This window comes from Chrysemys picta, chromosome 1 (genome assembly GCF_011386835.1).
Source record: "Chrysemys picta bellii isolate R12L10 chromosome 1, ASM1138683v2, whole genome shotgun sequence".
Classification (NCBI taxonomy): domain Eukaryota; kingdom Metazoa; phylum Chordata; order Testudines; family Emydidae; genus Chrysemys; species Chrysemys picta.
The window spans coordinates 298,157,707-298,174,110 of NC_088791.1; the positions used below are offsets into that span (position 1 = coordinate 298,157,707).

Here is a 16,404-nt window from a genome sequence, read left to right on the forward strand (position 1 = left end):
AAGAACAGGCGGGGTTCTGCTTGATAACAATCCAAAGCAGTGCAGACTGACACCTTCATTTTCATCATCTGAGTCAGATGCCACCAACAGAAAGCTGGTTTTCTTTTTTGGTGGTTCGAGTTCTGTAGTTTCTGCATAGGAGTGTTGCTCTTAAGACTTCCGCCAGCATGTTTCACACCTCATCCCTCTCAGATTTTGGAAGGCACTTCAGATTCTTCAACCGTAAAGATCTTTAGAAATCTCATATTGGTACCTTTTTTGCATTTTGCCAAATCTGCACTGAAAGCATTCTTAAATCAAACATATGCTGAGACAGCATCCGAGACTGCCATAACACGAAATATATGGCAGAATGTGGGTAGAACCATGGAGCAGAAGACATACAATTCTCCCTCAAGGAGTTCAGCCACAAGTTTAATTAAGACATTTTTTAAATGAGTGTCATCAGCATGCAAGCATGTCCTCTGGAATGATGATCGAAGCACAAAGGGGAATACAAATGTTTACCATATCTGGCACATAAATACCTTGCAACGCCGGTGACAAAAGTGCCATGCGAACCCCTGTTCTCACTTTTAGGTGACATTGTAAATAAGGGGGCAGCATTATCTCCTGTAAATGTAAACAAATGTATTGGTCTTAACGATTAGCTGAATAAGAAGTAGGACTGAGTGGACGTGTAGGCTCTAAAGGTTTACATTGTTTTGACAGCCCTCATGTGTGTTCATTTATTACCTCCTTCGAAAACAGACTCACTTCCCCACTTCCCCTAAAAAAAGGTCAGTAACGGCTACTAAAGTCAAACCTAACAAGTGGAGGAAAATTAAATTTAAATAAATACTTATTAAAAATAAAAAATGCTAAGATGAGAAAAGCCACACAGGATGGTATATCAAGAAATTCACTAGATCTTAAAATAAATGAAACTTCCTTTCCAAGACAATGTCCTACATAAATCTTCAAACATCAGGTTTAAAAATCTCTGGCAAAACAATCTTCAGCAGACATTTGTTGGTCATCACAGAGAATATACACAAAAACATAGAAACAGTCATACAGGATCAGATTAGTGTTCCTTCTAGTCTGGTATCCTGCCTCCAACAGTGGACAAATACCAAATACTTCAGCGGGAAATACAAGAACCTCATAATGGACAATTATGAAGTAACCTGTTCATAAGGAAAATTTCTTCTTGACTTCCCCTCAGTTAGTGATCGGTTTATATCCCTCATTATCTTTGTATCCACAATAGCAACAGCTGCAAGTGGATACAAGTCTGAAGGGTCTACCAACTATTTCAGCAAGCATCAAAACAGCAAGACGCTGTTCCCAGGTGGCTTCATCTTTACAGGAAAAAAGTATAGGAGACTAATGTTCAGCCGCAGTGGTCAAAGGACAAGCGCTCACCAACTGTGTCTGTGGTTTTCTAATGAACACCCAAAGCAACCCTATATAAAGGTTTTCTATCAGCAAAACCCCGGCCAGAGTTGGGGGGGGGGGGGGGGGGGGGGGGGGGGGGGGGGGGGGGGAGAGAGAGAAAGAGTCCTTAGAATGAATGCTGAGACCAAATGTCACTTCTAACAATCCTACTCTGACATAACCTGTTTAGGTCAAACCAGCTTTAAATCCAGGTCTCCAACACTAGCATTTCCTAATTACTCCTACTTCACAACATTAGATCCAAAAAATAAGCAAATTTGTTATGAACTGGGCCTACACAGAAAACAAATTGCTTTGAAGTTTTGGATAAGAATTAAGATTTATTGAATCTTTAAACACGAATGAATAAGGTTTTTAGAGATGAAATTATGACAAGAAAAAAAATCTAAAAATGAAGATGTTAGTTTATAGTACAGGTCTGTCGCATCTTACGTGCACTTAACATGCACGATTTCAACTTTACGCAGTGGGCAAAAACACACAAAAACAAGAGGAAAAACAATTTTAATACTATACCTGTAGTGTGGGCGATTTTGCCTGCCATTGAAGTCAATGGAATTTGGGCTATACGCGGTTTTCACTTTACGCGCTAACCGCGGAACGGAACCCCCGTGTAAGATGAGACAGACCTGTATAGAATATGTATGTCACTGGAGATAGGACCAAATCAAGTTTAGAAACAATGTCCTGGCACAGAATAAAGAACTCAACAACCCTTCCCACTCCAAAACCAACTTTGTATACAAAAAGCTTGATCCCATCCACACTGACCAGCCAAACTGTTTGGACAGTTATTTGAATCAGTTTCAAACATTTAAAACTAGTGTAGGATAACTATTCCTGGTGCCATGTACTGTAGTTGAGTGTAGAATCAAATTCAGAAAGTTTTTTGTGCCACTGCTGTTCAAAGTATTCAAACTTTATATTCAAAAATTCATTTTAGATTATCCTACATGGGCACTTTACTAAATCATACAAGATTATGCTTAAGGGACTACAGAATAGGAATTCTAGGCCTCTGGAATATACACTTGCCTTCATTTTGGCTACAGTACAAGTTTTGCTTTTTAAGGGCTTGTCTATACTTACCGCGCTGGTTCGGCGGCAGGCAATCGAACTTCTGGGTTCGATTTATCGCGTCTTGTCTGGACGCGATAAATCGAACTCAGAAGTGCTCCCCGTCGACTCTGGTAATCCTGCTCGCCGCGAGGAGTACGCGGAGTCGACGGGGGAGCCTGCCTGCCGGGTCTGGATGGCGGTAAGTTCGAACTAAGGTACGTCGACTTCAGCTATGTTATTCACGTAGCTGAAGTTGCGTACCTTAGTTCGATTTGGGGGTTTAGTGTAGACCAAGCCTAAGTATCTAAAGTAGCCACCAACTGTTTCTTCAGATATTACCTCATTAGTCATTCTGAGAGAGAAGAGGTGTAAAGATTCAAGGAATTTTTTATTTTATTAAATAAATTAAAATTGCATTTATTGCACACAGAAAGGTGGCTCAATATCGAATTTAAATTCTGTCCATAAAATCAAGTTTTATTTGGCAGTAACTAAAATTGGTTTCCTTTTTAACTACAATTTTCCCCATCATTTCATTTGCAAGGGGGATCAAGATTATACAAAGCCAAGGTGTAGTCTTAGGTTAGAAATGTTTTCACCTCTCTTAGCCAGAAGGCCAAGAAGCTTGAATTGTAATGCAATGAGAGACTCCCATCACTGCAATATAAACAGAACTGGAGACTATGGTAACCATTGTGCCAGCCCAGCCTGCCCCCATCACTAACTAACTAGAACACCTAGAGAATAAGCAACCCTTAAAACTCAACCTCTTTCCCGATGCCACACTAGCAGAGCAGGAGCCAGATTCAGGTGCTTAGTTGGTAAAGTTAGGATGGAAGGTGAATACGGTGGTATGGGTTGGGTGGTTGGTTATATTGTGGATTTTGAAGCAGAAGGGGGATGGGTTGGATACTTACAGTTCTATGTTCAAAAGCACTTGAGACTTAGGAGTCTAAAGTCTTATCTGCACTATAAACTTAAGTCAACCTATGTTAGGTCAACTTACAGCCACCGCAGTAATTACTACAGTTGTTCACGTCCACGCTGCCCTCCTTCTGTCAGTGGTGCATGTTTCTAGCCAGTGTTCTCTGCAGAATTTAAAGGGTGGATCTATTCTAAGAGTGACTAGAAGAGTTATTACAGGACTCCATATTCATTGTCTCACTGGATTTCCATATCAAATTCCTTCAATTTGCTAACAAACAGATGTTTTTCTAACTGCCAGCCCCACTGACTCATCCTAGGCTCCATCAGTCAAGTTGTATTTTTTCCATCTCATGGATCCCCAGTAATAAAGATATTATACCAAATTCTGGCCACAGATTTGTTTATTCAATCTAAGGGCTTGTCTACACTACCGGCCGGATCGACATACTATACTATCCAATGGAGGGGTCAATTTATCGCATCTAGTATAGACGTGATAAATCGACCATTGAGTGTTCTCCCGTCAACTCCGGTACTCCATCAGAACGAGGAGCGCAAGTGGAGTCAACAGGAGAGCGTCTGCTGTAGACTTACCGCAGTGAAGACACCGTGGTAAGTAGATCTAAGTATGTCGACTTCAACTATGCTATTCACGTAGCTGAAGTTGCGCATCTTAGATCGACCCTGCGCAGTAGCGTAGACAAGCCCTTACTGTATTGAGACTATGCCTTCAGAGGCCGTCCATCAATCCCACACTAGGCATCTATCTAGGTACTTGTAGGACACTCAGAACTGTAGTATCTGAGCACCTCACAATTATTACTGTGTTTATACTCTATACCTCATAGGGGCATTATGAAGTACTATTATAACATTTTATAGATGGGTACCTGAGGCAGAGAAAGATTGTGAATTGTCCAAGGGATGTTTATAGCAGAGCAGGAATGAAACCTAGGTCTCCAGAGTCCCAGTCCACAAGCTTAACCACAAGGCCAGCCTTCTTCCATGGTATCACAGTAATATCGGATCTCCATTGGCCTTCAGATTATGCCCATTGCAGACTAAAGGATTACACAGGTGCTGAAGGCATAATCAGGACCATGAAAACATTACTACTGGTGAAGATAAGAGATTTTCAAATTATTTTTTTCTGTCAAATCCCAAGGATATATCAATTACTCAATATGGAACCCAACAATGAATTTTTTTTATTAATTTTGAGTAAATCCATACTGCAAAGCTTCCATATTTTCTTTAAAAGTATAACCTTTGAGATCTTGTTGCAAAGGCAGTCTATAAACTAACCAAGCCTGCGTGCAGACGGCAACATAACAATTGGTGGAAGTTAACATTACCCTTAATCTCAGAGAACCATTTGTTCAGTAGGTTGGCAATCACCAGTGTAAAAAAGAATGGACACAGAATTGCAGTTCAAGTCGCTATCAAAAACAGCCACAGAAGTGATGGAATACGGGGAAATAAATTTTCAGTGAAAGGTGATTGATTCGATGAGAAATGCTCAAATAATTTGACTCATGTAATACAAATGTCTGTGCAACATTTAGGTGGTATTTTGTGCTTGCTGTATTTTAGTAGCCACACTGTACTTGCATCAAAAGTTTCAAAGTGGTTGGAAAAGTTTACTTGTCCTGAAAGAATGGGCATGTGATCCCAGAACCCTAGCCACATTAACTGGGGGAAGTAAACCAACACCTGCTGAGGTGGAGCCAGCAGCTCCAAGTGCAGAGACTTCCCCCTAACAGCAGTAAGGTGTGGAAAAGCCCAGCCAGAGCCCATTTCTCTCCCCCAGCCTGTACCTTATACTGTTATTACAGTAGCTCTGAGGAACCCCAATCAAGTATCAGACACTTCACAGACAAGTAACCTAGAACAGCAGTTCTCAACAAGGGGTCACAGGCCCCCGGTAGGCTGCGAGCAGGTTTCAGAGGGTCTGCCAAGTGGAGGTGGCATTAATCTCATTGGGGCCCAGAGCAGAAAGCCAAAAGCCCCATCTCCCCCAGCCCACCCAGGCCTGAAGCCAAAGCCTGAGCAGCTTAGCTATGCGAGGCCCCCTGTGGCATGGGGCCCTGGGCAATTGCCCTGCTTACTACCCCCTAATGCCAGCTCTGGTTTTTATATGCAGAAAACCAGTTGTGGCACAGGTAGGCTGTGGAGTTTTTAATAGCATGTTGAGGAGGCCTCAAAGAAAAAGGTTGAGAACCCTTGACCTAGAAGACAGCTACTGCCCCAGACAACTTCCCTTCCTATCATTCTCACCCCACTTCTGGCCTCAACACCAACAACTCATTTGACAATTTGTCCTAGAGAAAGCACATGATACCTGTGCTCTGGGATCTACACTGGTTACCCTGGGAACACCACGAGACAGGCGCTCTCTCCGAGGATGTACTGTATCAGCTGCAATCAGCTGAAGTAATGATGCTACATTCCCCTCAACATAACAGAGACCAGATCTTGGAACACCCTCCTTCCATGGGTCCAAAATAGTAACAATTTGCTTTCATGGCTCACTTCCCATTTGATTCATCTGGCCTTTGAGAAGAATCAGGGCAAGTGAAAAGCACTAGCCAATGTGTGGGAGTGTTGTTATATGGGAAACTGGTAGCAATACTTACTTGCTTAACACTTTCCATTATAAAATACTCTTACAACCCTTTTTAGAAGGGCTTAACATCTCCACTGCTTGCAGAAGGCTCTTGAAATTTGGCAGAGAAAAAGGCCTGGGTCTAGAGATATACCTTTCATTTACTGCATGAAATTCTGTTCAGATTTGGCTGACTAATAAGGTGTAAAAAACTGACAGTGCCCCATCAACAGGAAAATTTTGGAAGCATGCCAAAATAACTGAACATGAGCAAACATTCTAAAGACCTGGGCCCATACAGCTGCCAAAGCTGCAACAGACACTACACTGAGGACACCTGGAAACCACCAGAGCCGTAAGAACAATGGCAGAGAGAGAAAGAATCACAGAAATGTAGGGCTGGAAGGGATGAGAGGTCATCTGGTCCACACCCTTGCACTGAGGAAGGACTAAGTATTATCTAGACCAGTGGTTCCCAACTAGGGATCCAAGGCCCCCTTGGGGGCCACAAAGAGGTTTCAGTGCGCTGCCAAACAGGGCCAGCATTAGACTCGCTGGGGTCCAGGGCAGAAAGCCAAGGCCCTGCCATATGGGGTTGAAGCCCGGGCCCTGAGCCCCACCACCCAGGTGGGAAGCTGAAGCCTAAACAATGTAGCTTCGTGGGGGGCACCTGCGGCATGAGGCCAGCCCTGGTGGAGCCTTCCCAAAAGTGGGGGGAGGCTAGGGCCCCTTCTGCCTGAGGCCCCACACCCAGCCAAGCCAGAGCAGCCTGGGAGCCACAGACCCTCCATCTGCTTGGGGGGGGGGGGGGGGGCTGAAAGCAGCCCCTGGCCTGTGTCCCTGCCCCTGGGCCCCCGCCCAGGGCAGATGGAGGGTTCGCAGCTCCCCATAGCTGCCAGCACGTCTCTTACCCCAACCAGCTCTGGCCGGGGCCTCGGAGCCGCAGCCTGGCCATGGTAAGAGCCGCGCAGCCAGGCAGCTGACAGGAGACGCAGACCCTCCACCTGCCCTGCATGTGGGCAGGGAACAGGGGGAGGTGGGGTGGAGACACGGGCCAAGGGCTGCTCTTGGCCCCCAGGCAGGTAGAGGGTCTGCAGCACACACACGCACGCTCCAGCTGCGGGCCTGGGACCTCCAGGGGAAGAGGAGGGGTGGGGGTGAAAAGTCGACAGAACAGGCCCGTCCACTTTCAAAAAGTGGGAGGACCATAGTCCCCTGCCTCCCCCCGCCCCATTCAGATTCCAATGCATGAGGACCCAGGCAATTGTCCTGCTTGCTATCCCCCAACGCAGACCCTGGTTTTCATATGTAGAAAACCAGGTGGGCCATGGATTTTTTATATATAGTGTGTGTGTGTGGGGGGGGGGGGGGGGGGGGGGGGGGGGGGAGGGGGAGAGAAGAGGTGGCTCAGAAAGAAAGGTTGAGAGAAGAGGGTGGCTCAGAAAGAAAGGTTGAGAAGCCCTGATCTAGACCATCCCTGACAAGTATTTGTCACTGGAGGTTTTTACAAACAGGTCTGAGAAATATTCCACAACCTCCCTTGGTAACCTGTTACAGTGCTTAACTACTCTAGGGTACACTCCCATGCCCCTGGAATCCAGCCCCTTTTTGGGGCCACTGTATGAAAAAGGAACTCCCTGAACTCCAGGTAGGGGGAGAGAGTACTGAGCTGGGCTCCTCTGTAAGTCCCAAATGCAGCCATACCAATCTCTTCCTGCTCACTCCTACCCCCAGACTCAAGACATAACACCAGTGGCTCATTCCCCCTCCCTGGGAAAGTAGCTATCTCCTGCTACAACCTAATGTAGCCAGTCATGTAGCTCAAGTGGTAGAAACCTGTGCTGCACAGCAGAAGGTTTAAGGTTCAAATGCTTCTGATTCATGACTTGGGGTATTACAGTTGTGTATGAGAAAGGCAGAGACATTTTAAAAATCTCCAAAGTTACACAAATTTAGGTTGCAAAGTCAAGCTCTCAAAAGTTAGGAAATGCCTTAAAATAGTTGCCTACACAACCTTAATTCTGGCCTCTTATGTAATGCTTTGTAACAGTTTTAATTACATGATCACATACTTTTCCCCCCATCTCACATACAGTGTGCAGGATGGACACACAAGGGTGAATGGGCAACCTTGCAGATCATGCATTTCCTGACCGTGGGGTAGGAGGGGTTTTTTTTTTTTTTTTTTTTTTTTAAACTTTGCAACCTACATAACTTTCTTTTAACAGTTTTCTTTTTCGTAGGTTCTTTTATTTATGACTGCTTGTTGGTAGAGGGGTAAGCTGACTGCAATCGTGTGATTTGTAATTTTAAATAACTGGCAGGACACCATGAGACTTTGCATGGGTGCTATTTATGGCTCTAAACAAAAATATGAGTGTAACAGACCAGAACCAGGCACGAAGTCAAGGCAGGGCAGGAAAGGGGTGACAGGAGTGAGGGAAGTTAGCAGGTGGGACAGGATAGGGTTGAGGGAACAGGTGCAGAGGTTGCAGGTAGAGAGCAAACTAGAAACCTCAACATCAAATTGCATTTTTTTTAAAGTCAATTTAGTTGCAATTTCAGCATCAACTTGATTTTTTTATAACTGCTTTTCTAAATTAAAAGGTTTGATTGTACTTAAAATATAGCAACACAGTTTGTACTTTATTACTTCGTTAGTACAAGGCCTGGCCTACACCTAAAACTTGGGTCAACTTAAGTAAGCCCCAGTATAAAAACCTCTAGGTCGAAGGAAGAATTCTTTTGTCAATCTAGCTACTACCTCTTAAGGGGGTGGATATAAAAATTTTATTAAAGTTAATATTTAAAATCAAATTTACACAAGGTAAGAGGGAAGGTACTGTACATCTGGGGACAGGCTTGAGTTATGATAGATTACAAGTATCCGTTACAAGGTTCACGAGATACATACATAGTACATAACCAGCATAGACCCAGATTGGGGCACGGGAGTTTAAGACATCGGTGGATAAGTGGGCTCACACACAGAATGTATTAGAGTTCACGTCAGTATTGGTGTAGCCAGCGAATAAGTACATGGGTGGGGTGCATCCCTTGGTTTGTCAGGGAAGGAAGTGGGTTATTTCCCTGACCAGCGGTCTCAATTACTCAACTTGGTACTGACTGAAGAAAAACTCCTTCCATTGCTGTAACATGTGTCTACACCAGAGCAGAGTAGCTGCAGCGCTGCATCTGTAATGCTTGTAGTGTAGACATGCCCTAAGTGGTTTTGAGCCTTTATAGGACATACCCAGTTTAAATAGCAACCTTACAAACTCCATAAAAGGCTTACACAACTTAAGCGTTGCATAACTGTAAGCTCTCACCGGCAGGGCCCATGCATTTGCTCATATACTGAGAAACTGAAAATCTGAGTCTTTTCCTATAGATTTTAAAACTGCAAAGAATGTTTAAAAAGTACAAACTGAGCTGTGAAGTAACAATTAAGGGTTTTCATTGATTATAAAACATAAGCTAATTTCATGATTACAATTTGGTGTTCGACTACTACTATTCCATTTTTTAGAAGGACCACTTCTGAGATATTAACAATACTACACATAGGTTGAAATTCTGATCCCACGGGCACAGCTTGAGTAGACTGGCTAGCTGTGTATGCGGGCAACCAGCACAGGGATAGGGAGACAATTCTTCCCCAAGTCTGGAACCAGGGCAGTCCAGTGGCCCATCCTTTGGGGTCAGTGAACTGTATAGTTCATGAATCCACTGGCCACACAACTGCTCACCAAGATACCCCTTTCCTTTTCTCCTACAGAGGGGGCACTGCAAAACTTGGCTCTGTAGTACATAAAATACCACAAAGTCCCACTGTGCTCTCTTTCAAAGACCTGGCCTTGCTGTACAACAGAACCAGTCTTTTTGCATATAGAAGGATTATTCCCTTTAAAAAAATGTAAGGACCACTCAGGTTATAACAAGAAAAGGTGGTGTTACAGCATAGCAGACCCAGGTGGTGAAAATATCAATGTTAATTACAATTTAAGAAAAGAATAAGTATATTGGTTTGCCAGAACATTTTGTACCTGACCAAAAGTGATTTTATAATATTCAATAATATTAGTTGAATAGAAGCTAAAGGAAGATGGTTACTTAAACAATATACTCTACATTAATTCAAGCCTGGTTAGCAGAAAGAAGTCAGTAACCGTCAAATAACAGATGATAAATTGCTATGGAGCATTTTGGTCAACAGTTTAGATCATGCTTTTAGTAGATATTCTTTACTTAAAGTTATCTACAGAAATGAACATTAAATTTTTTTAAAGCATCTCCTATAATAGAAGGACATCTCTGTTGTAGTACAAATGCCAAAGCACAAATAATTCTCAACCATATCAGTTACCAGATCCACAATCTTATAGGAGGCAACTGCTTTGTAGACCCCTTTGTGGTACTATTTTTAATCCCTTTCCCACTATAACAGCGGGTCCTGCGGGATATCCCCCCAGTCCTGCTGCAGGGCTCTACGCTAGTCCCACACAGAGCTCTATTGCTTTGCCCAGTATAGCATATTTTTTATTAAATCAATGGAACATCCCTGTAAAAAACAGTACCTTTTATTCAGAAACAGCTCAATCCATTAGCATCGCCAGATGGCAAGTACATAATGTCTTGGGGCAAAACAAGGACTATTCTTCTAAAATAATCTCCTAGATATTCTGACAACCTAATAGCTAGCTAGGTAAAGCTATTAAAAAGGATATCGCTACTATTTACTGCAAGATGGGTACTCTGGACAGGCAGAAAAAGGATGACCACCAAAGTTACTGATATTCAAAACAAGCCATATGTTCTATGATTTTGATTCTTTTTGTTTTCCATCAGATTCTACATTTCATTTAACACACACTTCTAACCTTAAACTCATTGGGTCAATGTGCAACTTTTATATAAGTCTATACTTTTCCTTTCAAGAAGAATATTTTTGAGGTCTGGGCATCAATGCTGAGCTGAAACAGGTTTCCTTACCAGGTTTAAGCTAAGCACCCTTTTTCTTAGCATAGATGCATCCTTTGGCTTGACAAGTGCTAAGCAGTGTGACCCATCACCTTGGAAAGTAAGATGCTTCAGAGCTTGTCTATACAGGGGAATTGTGTTCAGCATAGAAATAGCAGAATAATTATTCCATAACAGCTATTCTGGTACAACTCCCCTGACTGTATTTTGAAATAATTATGCTTCCAAAGCAGAGTAATTATTCCAGAATAGGATGTCCACGAGGGAGTTACTCCACTATAGCTATTCCAGTATAACTATTCCTATGCCTGCCAATTTCCCCATACAGACAAGCCCTCAAATCCCCTCAGCTCAGTAGTCACCAGTTTCAAACACATCTGCATATCAGGCAGCTTAGATGACAGATCAGATTATGCTATGTGGGGACCCACAGTTTGCCCCTGCTTTGCTCTTCAATCAGTTAGGCCAGTGGTTGGGAAGGCAGAAGCTTAAGTTCAGCACTGCTGAAGCAAAGCCAGTATTCGCAACAGGGAGAGAGAAAGAAAAGGACAGAGGAAGAGGCAAACAAAAAATACAGCCCAAGACTGAAAATGAAGAGGAAAAAAACAAAGATAGAAGCCAATTTACTTGGTGTAAGGGTGGGACATTTTTGGCTAATCTAATTATCATTGTTAAATTGTCTCCCAAAAATGGAGAGAGAAAACCTTTCTGTAAAAAGATTGCATTCCCCATAGAAAGAGCATTGTGTGCAAGGGAGATTTACCACCACCAACCTGAAAAGAAATTAAGATAAGACTAGCTTACATTGTGAATGTCATCTTTACAAAGACATGATTCCTGTTAAACTAGGTCTGTGAACTGTCTCCACCCAAACAATAGTAGTAAAGGTGTGAATTCTGCCCCAATTCAAAATTTACCTTAAAAAGAGTGTAAATTCAAAGTCTATTTCAGATTATTTAAATACTATAATCACCAAATACAGCAACATAATTGAGGAACACCCTCAAATGGAGTCAAAACGTAATTGACAGTATATTTAGGCTCACCATTCCCTTTTTCATCCTAGATTAGCTTTCACTTCAGAGAGATTTTTTCCTCATTATTTTAGCTAAAAAATAACAGGCGTCAGAATTTCTCCTCTTTTCCATAGTGGTTACAATGAAAGGTGCCCACAGTACTGAAGGGTAGTGGAGTCAAAATACCTAAACAATACCCTCGGGGATTCAGTTACCTTCCTAAAAGAGACAGCATTTCAGATTTGGAGAGTGGATTAAGGAAGGCTATGGCTATCCCTCTGTGCTGCCTGATGTAAGTAGATGGAGACTCTTAACAGATCTACATTGCTAAGCTACTGCCTTCATTTCAAGAATCTTCTCGTGTCATTTTAAAGATTGGGGGATTTAAACAAGAATTGGGAGTGAAAGCTAGCGACCATCAAAATGTGTGCGATAAAAAAAACTCAACTGAGTGTGGGAGCGGCCCTTGCAGTTTCGCCACTGGCCCCTATTGCCCGGCCTAGGCAGGCCTACAACATTTGAGAGAGAAATAGATGGCAGCCTTTAGCTCCACCGCCGACATGCGAGGGACCTGCGGCTGGGTGTTTGGGGGAAGGGGTGTTACTACCCGAAGGGGTGGCACAAAAGGCAACCAGCCCCATTGTCCAGCCCATGCAAGCGCCGCCGATCCCTTTGAGCATCAGGCAGGGAGATGAGGAGGCAGCTGGTCAGCCGGGCGAGGAGGGGGCCACACGGACACTGGCGCATCCCGCCGCCTGCCCAGGCAGGCCCGGCCCCTCACACAGCCCCATGTGGAACAAGCCAGGGCGGGGAGCGGCGCGATCGAGCCCCCAGCCCGGCAGCTCCCCACTTTCCCCTATCTCAGCCCCGCCGTGGGGTGAGGAGACGGCGGCCGCCATGGGAGGCTGCAGGCCCACGGCGGGGCGGCGATGGGAGGCGGCCGGCCGCGCACCCCCTGCCGGGCTCGCTGCTCCCTCCCCAGGCCGCGCCCGCATGACGGAGAAGAAAAACCCGGAGGCATTTTCCTTGCGCCGCCGCCGAGCCCCCGCCGGGCCCGGCAGCCGCCCAGCTCGGAGCGGGGTGCGGGCCCCTCCCCTCGAGCCCGCCCGGGGCGGAGGAGGGGGTGGAGAAGGAGGAGGCGGCAGCGGCGGCCGAGCTCAGCCCCGGCGGGAGCGAGACCCGCCGGCCCGGCCCGGACTCACCTCCACGTCGCGGCCCTTGTTCTTGAAGCTCTTGATGCGGTGGTTCTCCAGGCCCGCGGCGGCGGCGGCGTTGTCGGCCATAGCTGCTCCGGCGGCGGCTCCCAGCTACTGCGAGGCGGCTCCGGCGGCGGCTCGCGGGGAGGGGGGGGAGAGGGCGGGGGGAAAGGGACGTTCCGTGACGAGCGCGAGGAGGGGGGATGGAAAGCAGGGGCACGCGCCGTTGCTGAGTGACGATGAGCGCGGCTCGCGAGGCACGTGACACTATAGAACACGCCTCCTATGCTTCAGGCCCGGCTCTGCTTCTGCGGCTGCTGCTGCTGCTTCCCGTCCCTTCTTTATGCTAATTAGAGGGGCGCCTAATTTGCATAACGCGGAATCCATTGCGGTAGCGAGCGGCGGAGACTACAGGCTCCGGCATGCAATGCGGCTTGGAGTCTCGCGATTGTACGCCGCGTTGCACTCTGGGTCTTGTAGTCTCTGTGAGCCGCATTGTGGCGCGCTATGTGTCGCCCAGCCCACTCTGCCGGTGGAACGCACAGGGCGCGCTGTGCGTGGCGGTCTCCTGTGGAGGTGGAGGAGTTGCAGCTGTCTGTGCCAATGCCAGGCTTTTATAGCATGTGCAAGTGCAGCAGGGGCGCTGGAACAATTTGTATAGTGGGGGTGCTGAGAGCCATTGACCCAAACTATAAACCCTGTATATGATGGAAACCACTTCAAGCCAGTGGGTGTGGCAGTACCCTGGTACTTCTAGTTCCAGTATCCAGGCAGCATGTCTAGTCTAGATGTCTCCTTTCTAGCTCACTCAACCTAGACTCTGCATTTCTCTCCTTCTGGGGCATTTGGGGCACGTTTTTCAGGCTTTTCTCTGCAATTGTGGAAGCTGGAAACATTTTTTAAATGAAAACTGAGCTTGTCCTGTATTCCTGAGTCCAGGTGCTGGCGCTGCAGCTTTAAGACAAACCCCAAAGAGTGCGTGCAAGACTTAATAAAACCATGAGAGTTGGGAACACTGCTTGTGACTCAAGCTATGTATCTGTGTCGGTTACTTGGCTAATTGGCAACTTCCTGGTTTCAAGTGACCCACTCACTCAGGGTCTCAGGCCATCACTGCCTCAAAGTAGAATCATCCACTTCCACCACTAACAGATCTGGGGTTGCAATCCCGTATGTGTCAGCTTTGATTACCTCAGCCGGTCTGATTTAGGTCCGCTGCCTCTAAATTTATTCCCTCAGGGTGTAATGACAATGAGAAACAATGACAAAATAGCCTCCATAAAGCAAAGTATTATTTGTTCAGTACAAAAGCAACAAAAAAACAGACTATATGTATGTATTGGACTAGTTTTATACTTTCAGAATCATCATAAACTGAATCAATGTCCAGAAGCATCATGTGCTGCTTTTCTGCTGCCAAACCCCTAATCAACACCATGCTGAGACATCCATTCAGAACTAACTGTGGCCTTTTCTTCACTAGTCATGTTCGCATTAGGAGAAAAAGTGTACTTTAACATGTATAAAAGGACACATGTTAAAAGTCTAGTGTAGGCAAGGCCAGTTTCGGTTTTAACACATATTAATGGATGATGTTAGCCCTAAGTTTGATAAGCTAACTTGTTAAAATCACAACTTGCTTTGTCCATGCTAGTATTTTAATACATGTTAAAGAAACACTTCTTTTCCTAGTGTAGCCATTGAGAGGGCTACCCACTACGGCCTTATCTTCACTATAGAAAAATGGTGTGTTCTTAACTGGAGTTAGCTCCCTTGAGTTAACTAACTTGAGGTACAATCCTAGTGAAGAAAGACAGAGCAATTTGTAGTTTTCACATGAGTTAGCACTTAGCAGGTCAAGTTTCTTGCCTTCATTTGGATTTTAACTTGAGTAAAAACGCACCTTTTTGTAGAGAGGACAAGGTCAAAATCATCAATACAGCTTCCTAAAAACCCTGGACTTCCCCTGGTGGCTCTCCCATGCAAATATTGACCTGAACACCTGACCCTGTTTGGCTTGTGAAATCTATAACATGGCCTGAGGTCATTTAGCTGCACAGCTCTTAACAAGATTACACAAAAAGTGTGTTAAAAATAAAGATAGATTCTTATAACTTCCATTCTACAAATAGGTTTAAATATTTACTCCAGAATAAGCTTTAAAAAGAATAAATCTAGCCTTTTTGGTTGCAGAGAAAATTATAAGAGAATGGCTGATGCAGTGTTGTTTGAATCTGGAACAAGGCACACGTCCCCTTTTGCATCTCATTCGGATGTAAACTCAAGTCCAATTATGTCTAAAGTAACAAATATCTAGTATGTGTCAAGCACAGTTTGAGATAGCTATCATATCCTAACATTCAGCTCACTTGAAAAGACATTCCATGGTAACAATGCTGCCTATTTAAAACTTGCAAATAATCAAATATTCCATCTAATTTTGTTTGTTTGTTAATAGAGGACAACATTTCCTAGTCTCAGCAACTTCAGTTTATAAAAGGTTGGACAGACAAAAAGGGTTGGATTCTGAAGTCACAAATCACAGGGTTTTGTGGGATTCACACAAAATGTGGTCCAGCAGCAGAAAAGACACTTCACTTTCAAACCTATTGTAATTTGAATTTATGAACTGTGTTGGTTCTGCAGTTCCAAAAGGAGTCAAATCTTAAGCCCTTATCCGCAAACACCTATCTACACAGGTATTCTGACTGAACACAATGGCTGTACTCATTTGCATAGAGTTAGGCACATACATAAGTCCTTATAATACCAGGGTTTTATTTCAGTCACTAAGGTATGCAGCTATTCTTTAAACACACACAGGGATCTGTTCTACATTGTCCGATCTGTTGAGCAAGGTGATACCATTGTACATAGTCACTTTTTGGAGTAGGACTGCACTAATACTTTTGAACGACTCTCTAATGATAGCTGGTATTAGGTTCATACACTTTCCCCATGAATTCTATAAATGTTAGTTTTCTTAGCAAAGTGTAATCTAAGAGTAGATTTTCACTGTGGCGTTAACTCGGGGTCTTACTGGGTGTTGCTCCAAACCCCTCCCATTCACACACACAACCTTTAACCCAAGTTTAGTGGTGCTTTTAACCCAGGCTAGCTGGATCATCTGAGGCTGTAGGATAAAACCTGTGCAGTGAGGATGCAGGCTAAACCACTTCCT

General features: G+C 44.6%; 1 protein-coding gene across 2 annotated transcripts in view; it reads right to left on the reverse strand.

Annotated features, from left to right (window-relative positions):
- The window catches only part of KPNA3 (karyopherin subunit alpha 3), an 83,690-nt gene extending 70,124 nt beyond the window's left edge, over positions 1-13,566 (reverse strand). Inside the window, exons 1-2 of one of the 2 annotated variants that reach the window (XM_065593992.1) lie at positions 4,317-4,543; positions 1,957-2,069 (exon numbers count right to left, since the gene is read on the reverse strand). Coding sequence is in view for 1 of the 2 variants with exons in the window: in XM_005287118.4 (XP_005287175.1) it covers positions 13,230-13,310 (81 nt within the window). In the remaining variant the exon portion in view is untranslated. Of the gene's footprint in view, positions 1-1,956; positions 2,070-4,316; positions 4,544-13,229 lie in introns of those variants that run through there. The other variant, XM_005287118.4, reaches the window with a different exon arrangement.
- Positions 13,567-16,404: the final 2,838 nt, after the last annotated feature.